We start from the raw sequence: 19,086 nt of genomic DNA on the forward strand, positions 1-19,086 counted from the left end.
GGATTTACCCCCAGGGCTGAAGCAATGACAAGTACTTACGCACACAGACAGGCGTTTTCCCGGACCAGCGGTGATCCTGCTGGCAGATCCGCACCGACATGCCGATGAGGCGGAAGCCGGGCTGGCACTGGTACACCACACTGCCCCGGTAGTTGTAGTTCTCCCCGTTGATCTGCCCGTTCACAATGGGGCTGGGAACGCCGCAGTGCCCGGCTGGAGAGGGGGAATATGGGAATCACCTGGGGATCACTGCCCAACCCCTGGGTCTTTGTGGGATTGGGATGCGGAGAAGTCCTGACTGGTTTGGATTTGGACAAGTCCCGACTGATTTGGGTTTGGGTTGGGATTTGGAAAAGTCCTGACTGGTTTGGGCTGGGAGAAGCCTTGACTGGTTTGGATTTGGACTGGGAGAAGTCCTGACTGGTTTGGGCTGGGAGAAGCCTTGACTGGTTTGGGTTGGGATTTGGAGAAGCCCTGACTGGTTTGGGTTTGGAGAAGTCCTGACTGGTTTGGGTTTGAATTTGGAGAAGTGCTGACTGATTTGGGTTTGGGACTGGGAGAAGCCCTGACTGGTTTGGGTTTGGATCTGGAGAAGCCCTGACTGGTTTGGGTTTGGGATTGAAGAAGCCTTGACTAGTTTGGGTTTGGATTTGGAGAAGCCTTGACTGGTTTGGGTTGGGATTTGGATTTGGAGAAGCCTTGACTGGTTTGGGTTGGGATTTGAGTTTGGAGAAGCCCTGACTGGTTTGGATTTGGACTGGGAGAAGTCCTGACTGGTTTGGGTTTGGGATTTGGAGAAGTCCTGACTGGTTTGGGATTTGGAGAAGCCCTGACTGGTTTGGGTTGGAAAGGAATGGAAGGATCATCCACAGACACCTTCCACCACATCCCAGGCTGCTCCAAGCCCTGTCCAACCTTTCCTGGATGCCTCCAGGGGTGGGGCAGCCATGATTCTCTGGGCAATCCATGCCAGGGCCTCCCCACCCTCCCAGGGAACAATTCCATCCCAATTCCATCCCAATATCCAACCCAAACCCATCCTCTTCCAGCCCAAGGCTGTTAATTCCACACTCTGCTGTCAGTGATGCCTCAGGATTTAAACTTCTATATTTTCCATGTAATCCTGTGATTCTTTAGTGTGTAACTCTGGACTCCATACAGGTGCTGAGCTGCTGTTCTTTCATTTTTGGGCAAAACAATTCCTCTCTAAGCCCAAAACTCAAGGACACCTCACTGTCTCAGACCCCAAGATATGCAAACTTGGAGTAATTGACTTCTTCATTACATCTTCTTCATTAGCTGAAGATGTAATTGGAAGATTAAACCTCAATATAAAAATGGACAAAACTTATAAAGTATGAGAAACTCATGACCTGCTGTCCATTTTGGGTGTAGCCCTGGGTGGGCTGTGAGCGCCCTGAATGCACCTGAAGGCCTTCAATAAATATAAACTGCTTTTTAAAAAATACAAACTGCTATATAAATACAACTGCTTTTAATTCTCTTCATTTTATCTAGCCTGTTTCAGCTAAACCCCTCAAGGCATCATCATAAACATCCTCACCCCAACTCTCTCCAACACCTCTCACCCACTGAGGACACATAAATCAAACTCTTCCTTTTCCCATCCACCTCAACCTCCACAACTCCAACTCCTCCCCTAATCCATCCCTAAAATCCCTCCCCAGACACCTCCAGCATCCTCCCAGAGCCCTGTGGCTCCACCCTGGGTCTTCCCAAGGGATACCTACCCAGACAGCGCACCTCAGCCCCGCTCCAGAGCCCGTTGGCCATGCACTCCCTGACCCTGGAGCCCACCAGGGTGTAGCCAGTGTTGCAGGAGAAGATGGCAGTGGCCCCATAGCTGGTGAGGGTCCCGATCTTGTTCCCGTTGGGAGGGGTGGGCAGATCCCCGCAGGAGATAACTAGGGCAGATCCCAAAGGATGGGGAGGGAAATAAAGGTTTTAATGGGATGCATAAAGTTATAGCACCAGGAGTTATTGCTGGAGTGGGAGAGTTCATGAAATAATTCCAAAATTGTGGCAATTCCAGGGATTGTGACAATTTCAGAGCAGTGCTGGACGAGGTGACAAAAATCAGTATTTATGCCTCAGGACACGAGGGAAGCACTGAAGACAGGCTGGGAGGGAATCAGATGAGTTTTTCACACAATAACCTCCTCACATGGGAATATTTTAATCATTAACCCATTGCTGGGTGCAGCAGGAATTTCCAGAAAATATTTCCAGAAATTCCCAGAAAATCTACAAAATGGTTTGGGTTGGAAGGGATTTTAAAGGCCATGGCAGGGACATCTCCCCCTTGCTCCAAACCCCATCCACCCTGACCTTGGAAAGGCACAAAGTTTCCAATTAAAAATCACACAGCTTTTCCCCACAAGAGAAATTTCCCCAAAATTCCAAGATCCACAGGGAACACCCAGCTGGGTTCCAAGAGCTCCTGCAGACCCAGTTTTTGATTTTATCTCCATTTTCTCTGCCCTCTTACTCTACAAACCCTGCAGAGTTCCCTCCTGACCTCGGGGCACTCGGATTGAGGTGGGAATAAGGCTGAGGGAACAAAAAGAGGTCAGGTTTTTGCTCCTGGATCTGGAGGAAGAGCTGGCAGGGGGAAAAGTACATCTGTCACCCACACTGGCACTCCCAGCTCTGCAAACAAAGGCAGGCAGCAGGGAAGGAGAGGTTTTGCTGTCTCTGTCTGCACTTGGAGAGAAAAACCCTCCAGCTCTGACAAAAGGAAGATCCAAAGCGCAGCAGAGGTGTCAGAAAAACCAAGAGCAGCCTGTCTGCCCCAGTGGGTGGGATTTGCAGGTGACACTGTCACCCTTGTGAACTCGGTGTCTCTAAGAGCTGAGGGTTTGCAGCTGAATTTTTTTCTTTCCTCTCCTCTCTTTTTTTTTCTTTTCTCTCCTCAAAAGCCCCAAGTTCAGAGCAGCTGTGACAGCAGAGCTGCTGGGACCTTGCAGCACCAGCTGGGCTGAAGGGCTTGAGATGCTGCAGGAGCACTGGGATTAAACAGGAATCACAGCCAGAGTGACCTCTCCCTGCATCCCAACTCCTCCAGCAGCTCTGCTGTCTCCACCTCTAGAGTAATTCAGTCCCAGGCCACAGCAGGGACACCTTGCATTGTCCCAGGTTGCCCCAGACTGGTTTGGGACACTTTCAGGGATGTGGCAGCCACAGCTTCTCCATCCCAGTCCTTCTACACCCTCAGAGGGAGGGATTTCTTCCCAAAATCTGCCCCAAACCACCTCACAAATGCCCAAAAAGCCAAACCATGCTCCACAGCTCTGCTGCCTTCATCTCAGCTGCTGCCAAGTTAATTCAGTCCCAGCCCATGGCAGGACACCTTTTATTGTCCCAGGTTGCTCCAGACTGGTCTGGGACACTGCAGGGATGGAGCAGCCACAGTTTCTCTGGGCAATCCATCCCAGCCCCTTCTTACCCTCAAAGGAAAGAATTTCTTCCCAAAATCTGCACCAAACCACCTCACAAATGCCCAAAAAGGCAAACCATGAAACACAGGCTCCAGACTGGTCTGGGACAGTCCAGGGATGGCGCAGCCACAGTTTCTCCATCCCAGCCCTTCTGCACCCCGAGGGAAGCATTTCCTCCCAAAATCTGCCCCAAACCATCTCACAGAGCACTCTTGTACCCAAAAACCACCACCTCCTCCTCCTCACCCACCGGGATCATCCTCAAACCCCCAGGGCTGGGATCTGCCCACCCCAAACCCAAACCCAGTGCCACCACCCCGCCCCAGTGCCACCCCGGGGTGTCCCTCTCTCACTTTTGCAGGTGGGCACAGGCTGGCCGATGCTCCAGGTGCCGTTGGCCTGGCAGCGGATGACCCTCTGGCCAGTGTAGTAGTAGCCAGGGTCGCAGATGAGCATCAGCTGGGCGTTGTAGTGGTACTGAACCTCGTAGGTGAGGCGCCAGCGGCCGTGCTCCACCGCGATGCTGCTGACGTCGGGGCAGGTGACAGCTGAGCCCAGCAAACGGGGGAGGGAGGGCAGAAAGAATGGGTTAATTGGGGTTTCAATCCCAAAAACCCCCCTGTTTTAATGAGGGAACATCCCCTGTCGGAGAATCAAAAGGAAAACTTTGTGTATGATATTAAAAGTGGCGATGCTGCCCATGCCAGGGCATAGCTGAGCCCAGCAAACAGGGGGAGAATGGACAGAAAGAATGGGTTAATTGGGGTGTCAATCCCAAGGACAAATAATGGGTTAATTGGGGTTTTAATGAGGGAACATCTCCTGCTGGAAAATTAAAAGGAAAACTTTCCGGGAGATATTGGAAGTGGTGATGCTATCCACGTCAGGGCAGGTCACAGCTGAGCCCAGCAAACAGGGGAGGGAGGGCAGAAAGAATGGGTTGATTGGGGTTTCAATCCCAAGGACATAAATAATGGGTTAATTGGGGTTTCAATCCCAAGAAAATCCAGGTGTAGGGAACATCCCCTGTTGGAGGATCGAAAGGAAAACTTTGTGTATGATATTAAAAGTGGCGATGCTGCCCATGTTGGGTTATGTCACAGCTGAGCCCACCAGCCAGGGGCAGAAAGGACAGAAATAATGGGTTAATTGAGGTTTCAATCTCAAGAACATAAATAATATGTTAATTGGGGTTTCAATCCCAAGAAAATCCAGGTGTGGGGGCTTTTTAATGAGGGGAATGCTCCCTGCTGGAGAACTGAAAACTTTTTGGATGATATTAACGGTGGTGATGCTGCCCATGTTGGATTATGTCACAGCTGAGCCCACCAGCCAGGGGGAGAGAGGACATACAGAATGGGTTAATTGGGGTTTCAACCCCAAAAAACCCCATGTTTTAATGAGGGAACATCCCCTGTTGGAGAATCAAAAGGAAAACTTTGTGTATGATATTAAAAGTGGCGATGCTGCCCATGTCAGGGCATAGCTGAGCCCAGCAAAGGGGGAGAGAGGGCAGAAAGAATGGGTTAATCGGGGTTTCAATCTCAAGTACAAATAATGGGTTAATTGGGGTTTCAATCCCAAAAAACCCCATGTTTTAATGAGGGAACATCCCCTGTTGGAGGACTGAAAGGAAAATCTTCTGGACAATATTAGAAGTGGTGATGCTGCCCATGCCAGGGCATAGCTGAGCCCAGCAAACAGGGGCAGAGAGTATGTATGTATTTATATGTATGAGATATGTATGTATTTATAAATATATTAATATGTAAAAATATAGAATATATATAGAATATATAAAAATATATAAAAGATAACATCTATAGATTAAAAATCTACAAAGCTACAAATAATAAATACAACTAAAATAAATAATAATATTATTTAATAATAAAATAATAATAAATAAAACAACTAAATAAATAAAAATAACTATAATATAAATAATAAAATAATAAATAAAAATAAATAAAAATAAATAAAAACAACTAAAAACAACTAAAAACAACTAAAAACCTTCAGCCATCAGGACAAGCGGGACACCAAAACGCCGCGAAATTTAATTTCCCCACCAATCCCCCCCAAAACCCCCAAGTGCCCCAAACCCCACACTTATGGGGCAGAGCTCTTTGCTCCCAGGTGGAAAGGTGACCCCAAATCCCACTCACCCACGCACAGAGGGGGTTGGTTCCCGTTGCTCCACACTCCCTCCTGCAGGCACTCGGTGCTGGGCTCGGCGCCTGCCTGCAGCTGGAAGCCTTGGTTGCACTGATACACAGCCTTGGTGCCCACGGTGTACTCCTTCCCAAAAACAACCCCGTTCCTCGGGGCTCTGGGAACGCCGCAGGAGAGAGCTGGGAAGGGAAAAAAACACCCCAAAAAAAATCAGGGAGGTGATGGTTTTATCCCAAACTGAAATCTTAGATCGCAAACTTTCCTACTGACCAGACACTGCAGGGAGCCCTGACTTCCATAAAGGATCAACCAAGGCAAGTCTGAATCCCAGTTTCTCTGCATCTCCCTGAATCCCAGTTTCTCTGCATCATCTCCCTGAATCCCAGTTTCTCTGCATCATCTCCCTGAATCCCAGTTTCTCTCAATCTCCCTGAATCCCAGTTTCTCTCAATCTCCCTGAATCCCAGTTTCTCTCAATCTCCCTGAATCCCAGTTTCTCTCAATCTCCCTGAATCCCAGTTTCTCTGCATCTCCCTGAATCCCAGTTTCTCTGCATCTCCCTGAATCCCAGTTGCTCCTGGAAGAGGCTCTGGCTCACACTTCCCATAACATCCATAACACAAAACCTATCAGCAGAGCGTTCCCAAATTTCCACGCGGAGCTAAAGGATTCCACAGCTTTGTATTTCCATCCCACAGCAGCACCAAACTCCTCTCCAGGAGCACTTCTGGATTACATAAGGCAGCAAATTGTGGAATTGTGTTGTGGCAGAAGGGAGGCTAAATTTAGCCTCACGGCTGAGGAGGGAAAAGAGGGGAATTCGGGGGAAAAATGGAAAAGAGATGGCAGAGCTGGCAGGGCTCTGCACCATTCCTGCTGGAATTCTTGGCTCTGGGGCCAGGGAAAGGAGGGGACAGGCAGGTGACAGCCAAAAATACATGGAGAACCACAGCCAGCTCTGCTGTGACTCTTCTTCCCAGCTCTGGGAATGCCAGTGCTGGGAAATGTCCTCAAATCTGCTGTTCCAGCAGCAGCTGGGGATGGAGGGACAGCAAACCCAGATCTGCTCCAAAGCCACCCCGTGGTCCCCATCCCTGTCTGGATGCCAAGAAGAGCTGCCAGGAGCTGGGAAGCTCTCCTGGGAATCTGCTGAAGGCTCTGGGAGAGGATCCCTGACTCCTGATCCCAGTATCTTCTTCAATTTCCAAACAAACCCATTCCCTGCTGGAGCAGCCCCAGCTCAGCCCCCCAGCTGCTCTCCTGAGCCATATCCTGACAATACAACACATTCACCTTCCCGGTGTTCCCTCTGCACAAAAAAACCTGGAAAAGCAGGAAAAATCCCTTTCTGGTGACATGAGAGCCCAGTGAGAGCTGGAAAGAACCCAAACTATGTGTGCAGCAAAAAATGGGATTTTCCCCCATGCAAAGTCCAGCTTTTATCCCACTCCTGCTGCAGCCTGGAGCAGAATCCCTCAGCAGATTCCCGGAATTCTGAGGGCTGTGAGCAATTCCAGAGGCAGGAGGAGGCAGTGCTGATGACACGAGTGTCACTGCAGCGAGCAGGGCTGGCCAATCCCTCTCCAAGGCCTGCTGTCTAGACAGGCTGCCAGCCTGAATACCAATGGCCTCCCAGGGAAAGAAAAGAGGGCACCTGGAAAACCCGACCTTTCCTGCCTCCCAGCAGCTCCGTTATTCCTTCCCTCTTTTCCCAGTTATTCCCTTCCCTCTTTGCCTATCTCTTCCCAAATCCTTGGAGAGGAGCATCACCCCTCAGTGCTCTGAGCCCGTTCTCAACATGGGATTTTGGGAATTCCAATAGCAGCATCTTCACACAGATGGGGTTTTTTCCTCCCCCATTCCAAGCCCTTCCCTCTTTTCCTGCTCCCAGTTATTCCCTTCTCTTTTTGCCTATCTATTCCCAAATCCTTGGACACGAGGGTCACCCCTCAGTTCTCTGAGCCTGTTCTCATCATCGAGTTTTTAATGGGAATTCCAATAGCACAGTCTTTACACAATTTGGTTGTTTTTCCTCCCCCATTCCAAGTCCTTCCCTCTTTCCCCACTCCCAGTTATTCCCTTTCCTCTTTGCCCATCTATTCCCAAATCCTTGGGCATGAGGATCACCCCTCAGTACTCTGAGCCTGTTCTCAACACGGAATTCTCAACGGGAATTCCATCAGCAGCATCTTCACACAATTTGGGTTGTTTCCTCCCCCATCCTGAGCCCTTCCCTCTTTTCCCACTCCCAGTAACTCCCTTCCCTGTTTGCCCATCTATTCCCAAATCCCGGTCCCAGTGCTCCAAGCCTATTCCCAACACAGAATCCTCAACGGCAATTCCAATAACATCATTATTCCCACCTCCACTTCCCCAGGACTCCCACAACCCGATCCCAGTGCCTACCTTGGCACAGGGGGATGGCCTCCCTCCAGTGGAAGTGTCCCTGGGGGTGCTGGGCGCAGGTGCTGCTGCTGTGTCCCACCAGGCGGTAGCCGGTGTCACAGCCGAAGCGCACCGAGCTGCCAGGGCGCAGCCCCGAGTGGCTCAGGATCATCCCGTGGGCTGGAGGCTGAGGGAGGCTGCAGTAGGGAGCTGGGAAGGGAGGAAAATAATCACTGGATGGGCAGCAGTGTAGGATTGAATTCTGTAGGATTTGGTTATGAGGACGTGATGGAAACGAGAGATCTCTGCAGTCAGGTCTGAGAGCATGGGGTTTGTTGTGAAAGGTGTGGGTGTAGGAGAGCTGCTAGGGGCTGCCAGACACAGCCCAGAGCAGGTCAGGGAAGCAAGAGAGAGACAGAGATCAGATGCAAAGAGGCCAATCTGCCATTTACAATACAATAAATCATCTTCTGTGTTGAACATTCTAATTCTCATTAGCCAATCTAGAACAAGCTGCAAACCCTACAACATTTACATACAACCTGTAAGAATCATCACATTACCATAGGGGGCTATATTTTAAATATTCTAATTCTCATTAACCAATCTAGAACAAGCTGCAAACCCTACAACATTTACACACAACCTATAAAAATCATCCCATTACCATATGGGGTTATATTTTAAACCCTAAAAACTGCTTTTGGACCCTCTGCCATCAGGCAGGCTCTGCTCTGACCCTTGGAGCTGTCTGCAGGCAGAGGGGATTGTTCCATCCAGAGGGGATTACCTCCAGTGGCCATACCATTGTTTTCTAGTTGTTCAGTAACTCAAAGCTTGTCTTCATCTCAGTCTCGCTTGTATTTTCCATATTCTCAGCATCTTTTGCCAGGTGATCATATTTATAAGGCTTTGCTATTTCATCTTCCCCAACACAGCTGTAGGGGTGTTCACTTCCCACTCTAAGGGACTGCACTGTGCTTCCCAAAAAAACGGGAATTTGGGATGGATAAACACCAAGTCAAAGCGGGGATGGATTTGCTCCAAGCTTTGCCCAGCTCTAGTGATGTCTCAGGATTTTAGCTTCTACATTTTTTCTGTATCTGTAGTTTTGGTGTGTAACTCTGGACTCCATAAAGAGTGCTAAAACTGCTGTTCCCAGCATTTTAGACAAAACAATTCCTCTCAGCTGGGAATCCAAGGACATTTCACTGCCTCAGAACCCCAAAATATGGAAACAATGAACTGGGGGAGCAAACTTGGAGTAATTAACATCATCAGTTGAAGGTGTAATTGGAGGATTAAGGCTGATATGTTAACAGACAGAACTCATAAAATAGGAAAAACTCGTGTGATCTCACAATCCTGGTTCTGATTTCTAAAGGGTGATTAAAAAGGACTCAAAGCTCCAAGGCTTCTCCCTGGAATTTCTCCTGATTCAGATTCCATAATTCCATAATTAACAGTTGTGACTGTTAAAACAATGTTTGAAAAACGAGCCAAAGATCCAAGATTTCTCCCTGGAATTCCTCCTGATGGTGATCCCACTGGCTCAGATTGTTGAAAAAGGTTGAAAAAGGACTCCAAGCTCCAAGGTTTCTCCTGGACACAACCCTCCTTTCCCAGCCTGGAACAAGCCTGGCTTTGTCCCTCCCCAGCCTCAGCAGCTCCTGCCCTCCCAGCTGGACCTCTTTCCAGGAATTCCAGGGAGTCTCCTGGCTGGGAACTCACCCGAGTAGCGGATTTTGAAGCCTTTCCTGTTGTAGGCGTGGTCGGAGGACCAGCGGAGGAAGACGCTGTTCCCGCTGCTGGTGACCGTCAGCGGGGCTGAGTAATTCCCACTCAGGGACAGCAGCAGGGGGCTCTGGCCAGAGGGACCTGGAAGGGAGAAGTCGGGAAGAATGGGGGGAAAATATGGGGAAAAGATGGGGGGAAGATAGATGGGGGGAAGATAGATAGATGGGGGGGAAAAAAGGGGGGAAATAATAACATATGGGGGAAAATAATAATATATGGGGGGAAATAATAATATATGGGGGGAAATAATAATATATGGGGGGAAATGGGGGAAAAATGGGGAAAATCAGGGGAAAAAATCGGGGAAAAATCAGGGAAAAAATCGGGGAAAAATCAGGGGAAAATCCGGGGAAAATCCGGGGAAAATCCGGGGAAAATCAGGGGAAAATCAGGGGAAAATCAAGGCTGCCCTATAGCCACTCAGGCTCAGTGTCCCTGCAGGAGGAACAGCAATGTGGTCCCACTGAGAATCTTCTCTCCATTCCCAAGAACTCCCAGGCCTGGAGAATCTGCTCCTTGTGGCCTCCAGGGATGGGAATTCCCACCTTCCCAACTCATCCCCTGCAGCAATCTCGGCTTCTTTCCATCCCTCCCAGGCGTTTCCCAATGTTGCCCCTTGGAAAAACGATTCAGATCCAGAAAAACCCAGAAAAACCCAGAAAAACCCAGAAAAACCCAGGAAAAACCCAGGAAAAACCCAGGAAAAACCCAGGAAAAACCCAGGAAAAACCCAGGAAAAACCCAGGAAAAAACCCAGAAAAACCCAGAAAAAACCAGAAAAACCCCAGAAAAACCCCAGAAAAACCCCAGAAAAACCCCAGAAAAACCCCAGAAAAAACCCAGAAAAACGAAATCACTGCTATCTCCTCACGCAGGAAATCAGCGAGGAGCTTTCTGGAAGGTCAGGAGAAGATTCCAGGTGGGAAAACTGGCCCTGGAATGCTCTTTCCCCCTTGACTGCAGTGGGATTACGGATGATTTGGGATTGGAAGGTGAATTTCTTACCATCGAAGATCTCGAACTCGTCAAACTGCTTCTCGCTGAGGAAGTACTCGATGGTGAGGGAGATGTTGAAGCCTGGCTCCACCTTCACCACCCAGGAGCACGTCTGGAAGTGAGGGTAAGTGCCCAGGGAGCTCTGGCTCAGGATCACCCCGGCCGAGTCTGTCAGCAGCTGGTTCATGGGGCAGTGCACTGGGAACGGGAAGGAAAATTCCTGGTTTGTTGGAGGAAGGGTGGAAGGGGAGAATGCAGGAGGAAAGGGGTGGATGTGGAATAAAAGGTCTCTCTTTTATCCTGCAAGGGGAATATTTATTCCCCTATTTTAAAAGGGGAAAAAAAAGTATATTATATTATATCACATTGTATATAGTGTACAGTGTATAGTGTATATAGTGTATAGTATATATTATAGTATAGTATATAGTATATAATACATAGTGTATACTATATATAATAATTTTTTTATATTATAGTGTACAGTTTATAGTGCATAGGTCTCCCTTTTATCCTACAGGGGCAATATTTATTCCCCTATTTTAAAAGGGGAAAAAAGTATACTATATTATATATAGTGTACAGTGTATAGTGTATATTATATTATAGTATAGTATATAATGTATAGTATATAATACATAGTATATTATATATTATTATTATATTGTAGTATATACTATATATTACAACATATATATTGTAATTTTATTATAATTTTATTATGTTACAGTGTATAGTGTACAGTGTATAGTACATAGATCTCCCTTTCTATCCTGTAGGGGGAATATTTATTCTCTTATTTAAAAAGGGGAAAGTATATTATATTATATATTATATTATATTATATTATATTATATTATATTATATATTATATTATATTATATCACATTGTATATAGTGTACAGTCTATAGTATATAGGTCTCCCTTTTATCCTACTGGGGGAATATTTATTCCCCTATTTTAAAAGGGAAAAAAAGTATATTATATTGTATATAGTGTACAGTGTATAGTATATAGGATATAGTACATATTATATTATAGTACAGTATATAGTGCATAGTATATAATACATAGTATATACTATATATTATTATTATATTATAGTATATACTATATATTAGACAGTATATATTATAGTATATACTATATATTACAACATATATATTGTAATTTTATTATAATTATATTATAGTGTATAGTGCAGAGTGTATAGTACATAGGTCTCCCTTTTATCCTACATGGGGAATATTTATTCCCCTATTTTAAAGAGGAAAAAAAGTATATTATATTACATTGTATATAGTGTACAGTGTATAGTATATAGTGTATAGTATATATTATATTATAGTATAGTATATAATACATAATATATACTATATATTATATTATAATTTTATTATATTATAGCGTATAGTGTACACTCCCTTTATCCTACAAGGGGAATATTTATTCCCTTATTTTAAAAAGGGTATATTATATTATGTTATATTATACTATATTATATATCATGTTACATTATTGTTATATATTATATAGTGTACCGTGTATAGTATATATAATATTATAGTATAGTATATAGTATAGTGTATATTATGTTATAATTTTATTATAATTTTATTCTAGTGTATAGTGTACAGTGTACAGTATATAGTGTATATATTATATAGTATAGTGTATAATATATTATAATTATAGTATAATTACATTATAATTGTAATATATTAGTACTTATTATTCCCCTAATAAAAGCTCTCCCTATTTATTCTACCCCCTAAATGGGATCTCATTCCCTTCTCCCAAAATCCTCCTGGCTCCCAGGATCTTGGAAATTCAGAAATCAACCCCAAGGATGAAGAAAAACCTCCCCAGATCCTCCTCAGAGCACGGAAATCCTGGAATTCTGGATTTTTTTTACCTTCACAGGTGGGTGGAGGTCCTTCAAACTGCAGGTGAGTTCCCAGTTTGCAGGTGAGGATTTCATTCCCGATCAGGGTGAAGCCAGGAAGGCACCTGTACCTCACAATGTCACCTGGGCAGGGAGGGGAATGGGGATAAAGGGGGGAAATGGGGGAAAAAGGGGGAAATTCAGGGATAAAAGGGGGAAATCCAGAGATAAAAGGGGTGAATATGGGCAGAAAAGGGGTAAATACAAGGATAGAGGGAGTAAATATAGGAAAAAAGTGGTGAATGCAGGAATAAAAGGGGTAAATGGAGGAATAAAAGGAGTAAATAGAGAAAAAAAAGGGGGAAATACAGAAAAATGGGTAAATGCAGGAAAAAGGGGTAAATGAAGGAAAATGAAAAAGGGGTAAACGAAGGGAAAATGGGTAAAGAGAGAAATAAAAGGGGTAAATATAGAAAAAAGCGGTAAATGCAGGAATAAAAGGGGCAAATTGAGAAACAAAAGGAGTAAATAGAGAAATAAAAGGGGCAAATGCAGAAAAAGGGGTAAATGCAGAATAAAAGGGGTAAATGCAAAAAAAGAAGGAGTATATGGGGAATGAAAGGTGTAAATGCAGACATAAAAATGTGTAAATCAGAAAAAAAAGGGGTAAATTGAGAAATAAAAGGGGTAAAGCAGAAAAAAAGGGTAAATGCAGGAATAAAAGGGGTAAATACAGAAGTGAAAGGGGTAAATAGAGAAATTAAAGGTCTAAATAGAGAAATGGTGCAAATACAGAAGATGCAGCCACTTAAAAATGTGGATAGGATTGGGAGCAACACCAAAAAAAATCCCAAAAAAGCCCCATGGCTGAAAGGTCCTCAAAAAGCAGAATAAAGAGAACTGTCTTTATATTCCTGAGTGATATTCCTGAGTGATCCCAACCAAGCTCAGGGCTCTCCCAAAATCCACTTTTCCAGGCAGGAAAAGTCCAGAAACACCCAAATGCTGTGGTTTGGTGTCTAACTGGGTTCTTCTGGAAGCTCAGATTTGGGGTGACAACATTCCCAGGGGCTGGAAAATTGGGGAAAAGGAGGAGGAGGGGAGATTTTACCAATGTTGAACTCCTCGTTCTCCGTGATGATCTCGGCGTTGGGGACGATGGTGGGAGGTTGGCACCGGAAAAGCTGGAATGCTGGAGAAAGCAAGGGAAGAGGAGGATGAGTTGGGGTGAAAAAATAGATAAAAATACGGTGGATTTGTGAAAAGAAATACACAATAACACAAATTAATGGGGTTGAAATGGTCCTGAGCGTCCTGGAATAGTGGGAGGGGCTGGAATGGGTTTTAATTCTGGGATTTTTATCCAGGATTTTTAATACTGGGGTTTTATCCAGGATTTTTAATTCTGGGGTTGTGTAAATGGGATTTAATAAGAGGCCAAGCAGAATTCCAAGCTGGAAAACAGGTTGTAAATGGCATTAAACTGCCATTAAGCTGCCCTGTTCCATCCAGGAACAATCCCAGATTTTCCACACCAGCACAAGGCATTTTCAGGATTAGGGAGAGTCTTTAATTCACACCACAGTGCTCACTCAACTGCTCAATTCTGAGCCAAACTGCCCAAAATGTTCTTTTTTTTGCATAATTTCCATAGTTATGGAATAGTCTGGGATGTTGATCACAGATCCCAGCTTCAATCTGTAACCTGGAAATCTGGGCTGGAAAACTTTGTGGGAAAAAAAAACTGGGCTGGGAAAGTCTTTGGGAAAAAAAAATGGTTTGAAAAACTTTGTGAGAAAAACTGGGTTGGAAAACTTCACAGGAAAACTGGTTTGAAAAACTTCCTGGAAAAAACTGGGCTGAAAAACTCTGCAGAAAAAAACTTGCTGGAAAACTCTGCAGAAAAAACTTGCTGGAAAACTTCACAGAAAAACTGGGCTGGAAAACTTCATGGAAAGCCTGGGCTGGAAATCTTGGTGGAAGAAACTGGGCTGAAAAAGTCTGGGGAAAAAACTGGGCTGGAAAAGTCTGGGGAAAAAACTGGGCTGAAGAACTCCATGGAAAAAAACTGGGCTGAAAAACTTTGGGGAAGAAACTGGGCTGAAGAACTCCATGGAAAAAAACTGGGCTGAAAAACTTTGTGGAAAAACTGAGCTGGAAAACTCACAGAAGAAACTATGCTGAAAAATACTTGTGGAAAAAAAATTAGCGTGAAAAATCTTCCTGGAAATAAACTGGGCTCAGAAACCTTGTGGAAAAAACCAGGCTGGAAAAACTCTGCGCAAAACTTGGGGCAAAAGGGAATTTTCCGTATTTCCCCAAAACTCTTTTCCACATTCCCAACATTTCTTCCATCCCAGGGCTGCAGCAGGAGTTGGATACACACCGTGGAAGTCGATGGCGAAGATTCCTCCGTTGGCAGCGTCGCTGTGGAACTTGAGCAGCACCTGGTTGGAGGAGCTCTGCGCTGATTTCTTGGCTGAGTTGCCTGTGAACACCCCGAGCTGGGGGGCTGTTTGCTGGGGGCCATCCCTGGTCCCAAAAAACATGGAAAAAATAATGTTATTCCATGGATTTTAACCCAGGAATCAAACCTCCACGCACAGGGATTCCTCCTTGCTCTTCCCTCCTCATCCTCCCGTTCCTAAATCCACATTTCTGACCCCAAATCCCTCTCCCTGCTCCAGTTTAACCCTCCTGGCTCAGAGTGGTCAATTCCAAACGTGGATTTCACTTTTATCCTGAGGAATTGAGGAATTAGGGATTTTTCTAAAGGAAATTCCCTTCCTGTTTGCCCAGCAGGCACAGGGATATTCTGAGGCTCAGACAAGCTCAAGAATTTGGTCCCAAAATTTTGGCTCTTTCATCAGAGCTCCACCTGAAGCAGATAATCTCCCTTATTATGCACAAAAATTTTTTTAGATATTAAATATTAACAGAAATCTTGACAAAAATCACCATTTCTCTCCCCTTCTCCACCCAGACCAGGAAGCTCCCAGCCTGCAGAGAAGATCCCAGGGGTGTTGAAAACCCAGGATTTTAATTTCCCAAACAAAAAAAAATTTCCCAGGAGTGAACTTCCCAAGGATGTGCACCCACCAGACGGTGATGAAGTCGTTGTAGGGCTCAGTCTGCAGCAGGGTGAAGTTGAGGTGGATCCCATAGCCCACAGGCACTGTCAGCAGCCAGCTGCAATCCTGGGAATTCGGGTACTGGTTGGGGAAGCCAGGGGAATAAACTGTCCCGTTCTGGGTGGTGACATTGCCCCCACAAGGCACTGAGGGGATCAGAGACAAACACAAACCTCGTGAGGAAATATCCCCTTAAATAGCCCTATATCCTGTTTTTATTCTGTTTAATTTTACATATAAAGAGCAATTCTGGATGCAGAGATCCAGATTCTGGATCCAGAATCTGCAGAAGATCAGAGAGGGGATCAGAGAGAAACACAAACCTGCTGAGGAAACATCCCCTTAAACATCCTTAAATCCCTTATTTATTCAATTTAGTTTTATATAAAAAGAGCAGTTCTGGATGCAGGAAGATCAGAGAGGGGATCAGAGGGAAAGACAAACCTGCTGAGGAAACATCCCCTTAAATATCCTTAAATCCCATTTTTGTTCTGTTTAATTTTATATACAAAGAGCAATTCTGGATGAAGGAAGATCAGAGAGGGGAACAGAGGGAAAGACAAACCTGCTGAGGAAACATCCCCTTAAATATCCTTAAATCCCATTTTTATTCCATTTAATTATTATATATATATTATTCTATTTAATTATAAAATACAGAGGTTTTTATACAAAGCTTTTTATTTTTACAATAAAATTCTGGGTGCAGGGAGAACCAATCTTGGCCTGACTTGCCCCAAGTAATTCCTCTCTGTCCAACCTTTTCAACTTGATTCCATGACAATAAATTTATGGGCTGCAGGGTGGAGAGTTTTGTGTACAAATATCAACCTCTGGAGCTGCCTGGCATGGCAATGGGAAAGCTGGAATGGGAATGCTGGAATGGGAATACTGGAATGGGAATGCTGATGGTGTTCCTGGCTACTTCCTGGAAAAACTGGGCCAGAAAACTTGGTGGAAAAAACTGGGCTGGAAAACTTGGTGGAAAAAACTGGGCTGGAAAACTTCCTGGAAATAGACTGGGATGAAAAATGCTGCAGAAAAAAATGGGCTGAAAAACTTCCTGGAAAAACTGGGCTGAAAAACTTCCTGGAAGAAACTGGGCTGGAAAATTTTGTGGAAAACACTGGGTTGAAAACCTTCCTGGAAAAACTGGGCTGGAAACCCCCAAAATAGATTGGGCTGAAAAATTTTGCAGAGAAAACTGCGCTGAAAAACTTCCTGAAAGAAACTGGGCTGGAAAACTTCACTGCAAAAACCAGTCTGAAAAATTTTGTGGAAAAAACTGGGCTGGACAACTTGTGAGGCACAACAAATGTGCTTTATCAATTGCTACAGACCACGACAGGAACAGCACCAGGTGTGACCAACCACAGCCCCACAGCGTGACACTTACTGCTTCTAATCATTGTTTTACAATTCTGGAACTTGGTTTTTCACCTCTAGTTTAGCAGAATCATTCCCAGAACGCTTTTCTAGCTAGCCAAAGTGCCAGAACTCAGCAAAGATTTCACCAAGGCAGCAAGACCATCACTCTGCAAGGCTTTTCTGAGTCTGCAGAAAACGCAGCAGGGCTGAACTGCCCAGCCATATGTCCTAGGTTGCAATATAGATGTATTTAAGTATTCTATTACCACCAGCTGTGGGCCGTTAGCTGCTATCACCTGCTAATGACCCACTCCGGATGACAGGCAATGGGCCATCCGTTAGCTATTGTCAGCTGCTAATGACCCACCCCGCATGACAGGCAATGGGCCATCAGGGACCCACCGTGTGACTCATGGACTTATCTCATCCCATTGTGAGATGCTCTGCCCAGGAGGGAGGAGCCAGGTGTTCCCACCTGGATATAACCTGGCCTTGGAACTGCCTGAGCTAGCCCTGTCTACTGGGTTCCCAGAGGACAAGAGCTACCACTGGATCTTCAGCTGGAGACTAGACCTTCACAGGATCACTGCTTCAACTGGACTACTTCAGTTGGACTGCTACTACCACCCTAACACGGTGTTAGGTTGTATCTGACTATTCAGTGCTTTTCCTTGTATTATTTCACTTATTTTTACTTTGTCTTGACTTGTGATCTCCCACCGGTTTGTTTTCAAACCAATACACCATACCTTCGCAGCGGGGCAGAGGGTGATCCCAGTTGCGGTTGGTGCCGTGCTGGCAGGTGAGCACGGGGTGGCCGATCAGCTGGTAGCCAGGCAGGCACTCGAAGGAGATGGACTGGCCCACGTTGTAGCCAGCGCCTCTCACCACGCCGTTGGCAAAGGGCTCGGGGTCGGGGCATTCCTGCAGCTCGTAGGCTGGGGGGAAATCATGGGGTGGGTTAGGGTTTGGTTTGGGTTTTGTTGTTTTGGGTTTTGTCATTTTGGGGAAATCAATGGGGATGGTTTAGGGTTTTTTGTTTTGGGTTTTGTTGTTTTGGGGAAATCAATGGGATGGTTTAGAGTTTGGTTTGGGTTTTGTTGTTTTGGGGAAATCAATGGGATGGTTTAGAGTTTGGTTTGGGTTTTGTTGTTTTGGGGAAATCAGTGGGATGGTTTAGGGTTTGGTTTGGGTTTTGTGTTTTGGGGAATAAATGGGGATGGTTTAGGTTTTTTTGTTTTGGGTTTTGTTGTTTTGGGGAAATCAATGGGATGGTTTAGGGTTTGGTTTGGGTTTTGTTGTTTTGGGTTTTGTTGTTTTGGGGAAATAAATGGGGAATGGTTTAGGGTTTGGTTTGGGTTTTGTTGTTTTGGGGAAATCAATGGGATGGCTTAGGGTTTGGTTTGGGTTTTGTCGTTTTGGGGAAATCAATGGGAATGGTTTAGGTTTTTTTGTTTTGGGTTTTGTTGTTTTAGGGAAATCAATGGAATGGCTTAGGGTTTGGTTTGGGTTTTGTTGTTTTGGGTTTTGTTGTTTTGGGGAAATAAATGGGGATGGTTTAGGGTTTGGTTTGGGTTTTGTTGTTTAGGGGAAATCAATGGGGATGGTTTAGAGTTTGGTTTGGGTTTTGTTGTTTTGGGCATTGAGGGGAATTTCTGCATGGAAAGGGTTGGAATGCCTAAAGCAGGGTAAAACAGACCTGAAACAGAGGATGGACAGAGTTAGGAGAATAAAAAGCAGATTTATTTATTAAAGGCCTTTAAGGCACATGTTGGGCAGACAAAGCCCACTCAGCTCCCTGACTGCATTCAGGGTGAAATCCTCAAGCTGCCCTTGGCATGCTTTGCCCCTTGGAATTCAGTCCAGGAGAGCAGGGAACACCAAAAAGTC

At 45.2% G+C, this 19,086-nt stretch overlaps 1 protein-coding gene across 2 annotated transcripts in view; it reads right to left on the minus strand.

Annotated features, from left to right (window-relative positions):
* CSMD2 (CUB and Sushi multiple domains 2) overlaps positions 1-19,086 on the minus strand; it is a 301,010-nt gene that overhangs the window by 25,210 nt on the left and 256,714 nt on the right. The window contains exons 43-54 of one of the 2 annotated variants that reach the window (XM_085081419.1): positions 17,946-18,134; positions 15,797-15,974; positions 15,084-15,229; positions 13,809-13,889; positions 12,728-12,841; positions 10,821-11,009; positions 9,750-9,896; positions 8,040-8,228; positions 5,627-5,812; positions 3,812-4,006; positions 1,752-1,925; positions 40-213 (exon numbers count right to left, since the gene is read on the minus strand). In XM_085081419.1, coding sequence (XP_084937545.1) covers positions 40-213; positions 1,752-1,925; positions 3,812-4,006; positions 5,627-5,812; positions 8,040-8,228; positions 9,750-9,896; positions 10,821-11,009; positions 12,728-12,841; positions 13,809-13,889; positions 15,084-15,229; positions 15,797-15,974; positions 17,946-18,134 — 1,962 coding nt within the window. The remainder of the gene's footprint in view (positions 1-39; positions 214-1,751; positions 1,926-3,811; positions 4,007-5,626; positions 5,813-8,039; positions 8,229-9,749; positions 9,897-10,820; positions 11,010-12,727; positions 12,842-13,808; positions 13,890-15,083; positions 15,230-15,796; positions 15,975-17,945; positions 18,135-19,086) is intronic. The other variant, XM_085081420.1, reaches the window with a different exon arrangement.

This window comes from Lichenostomus cassidix, chromosome 23, assembly GCF_008360975.1.
Source record: "Lichenostomus cassidix isolate B80296 chromosome 23, HeHo_3.0, whole genome shotgun sequence".
Classification (NCBI taxonomy): domain Eukaryota; kingdom Metazoa; phylum Chordata; class Aves; order Passeriformes; family Meliphagidae; genus Lichenostomus; species Lichenostomus cassidix.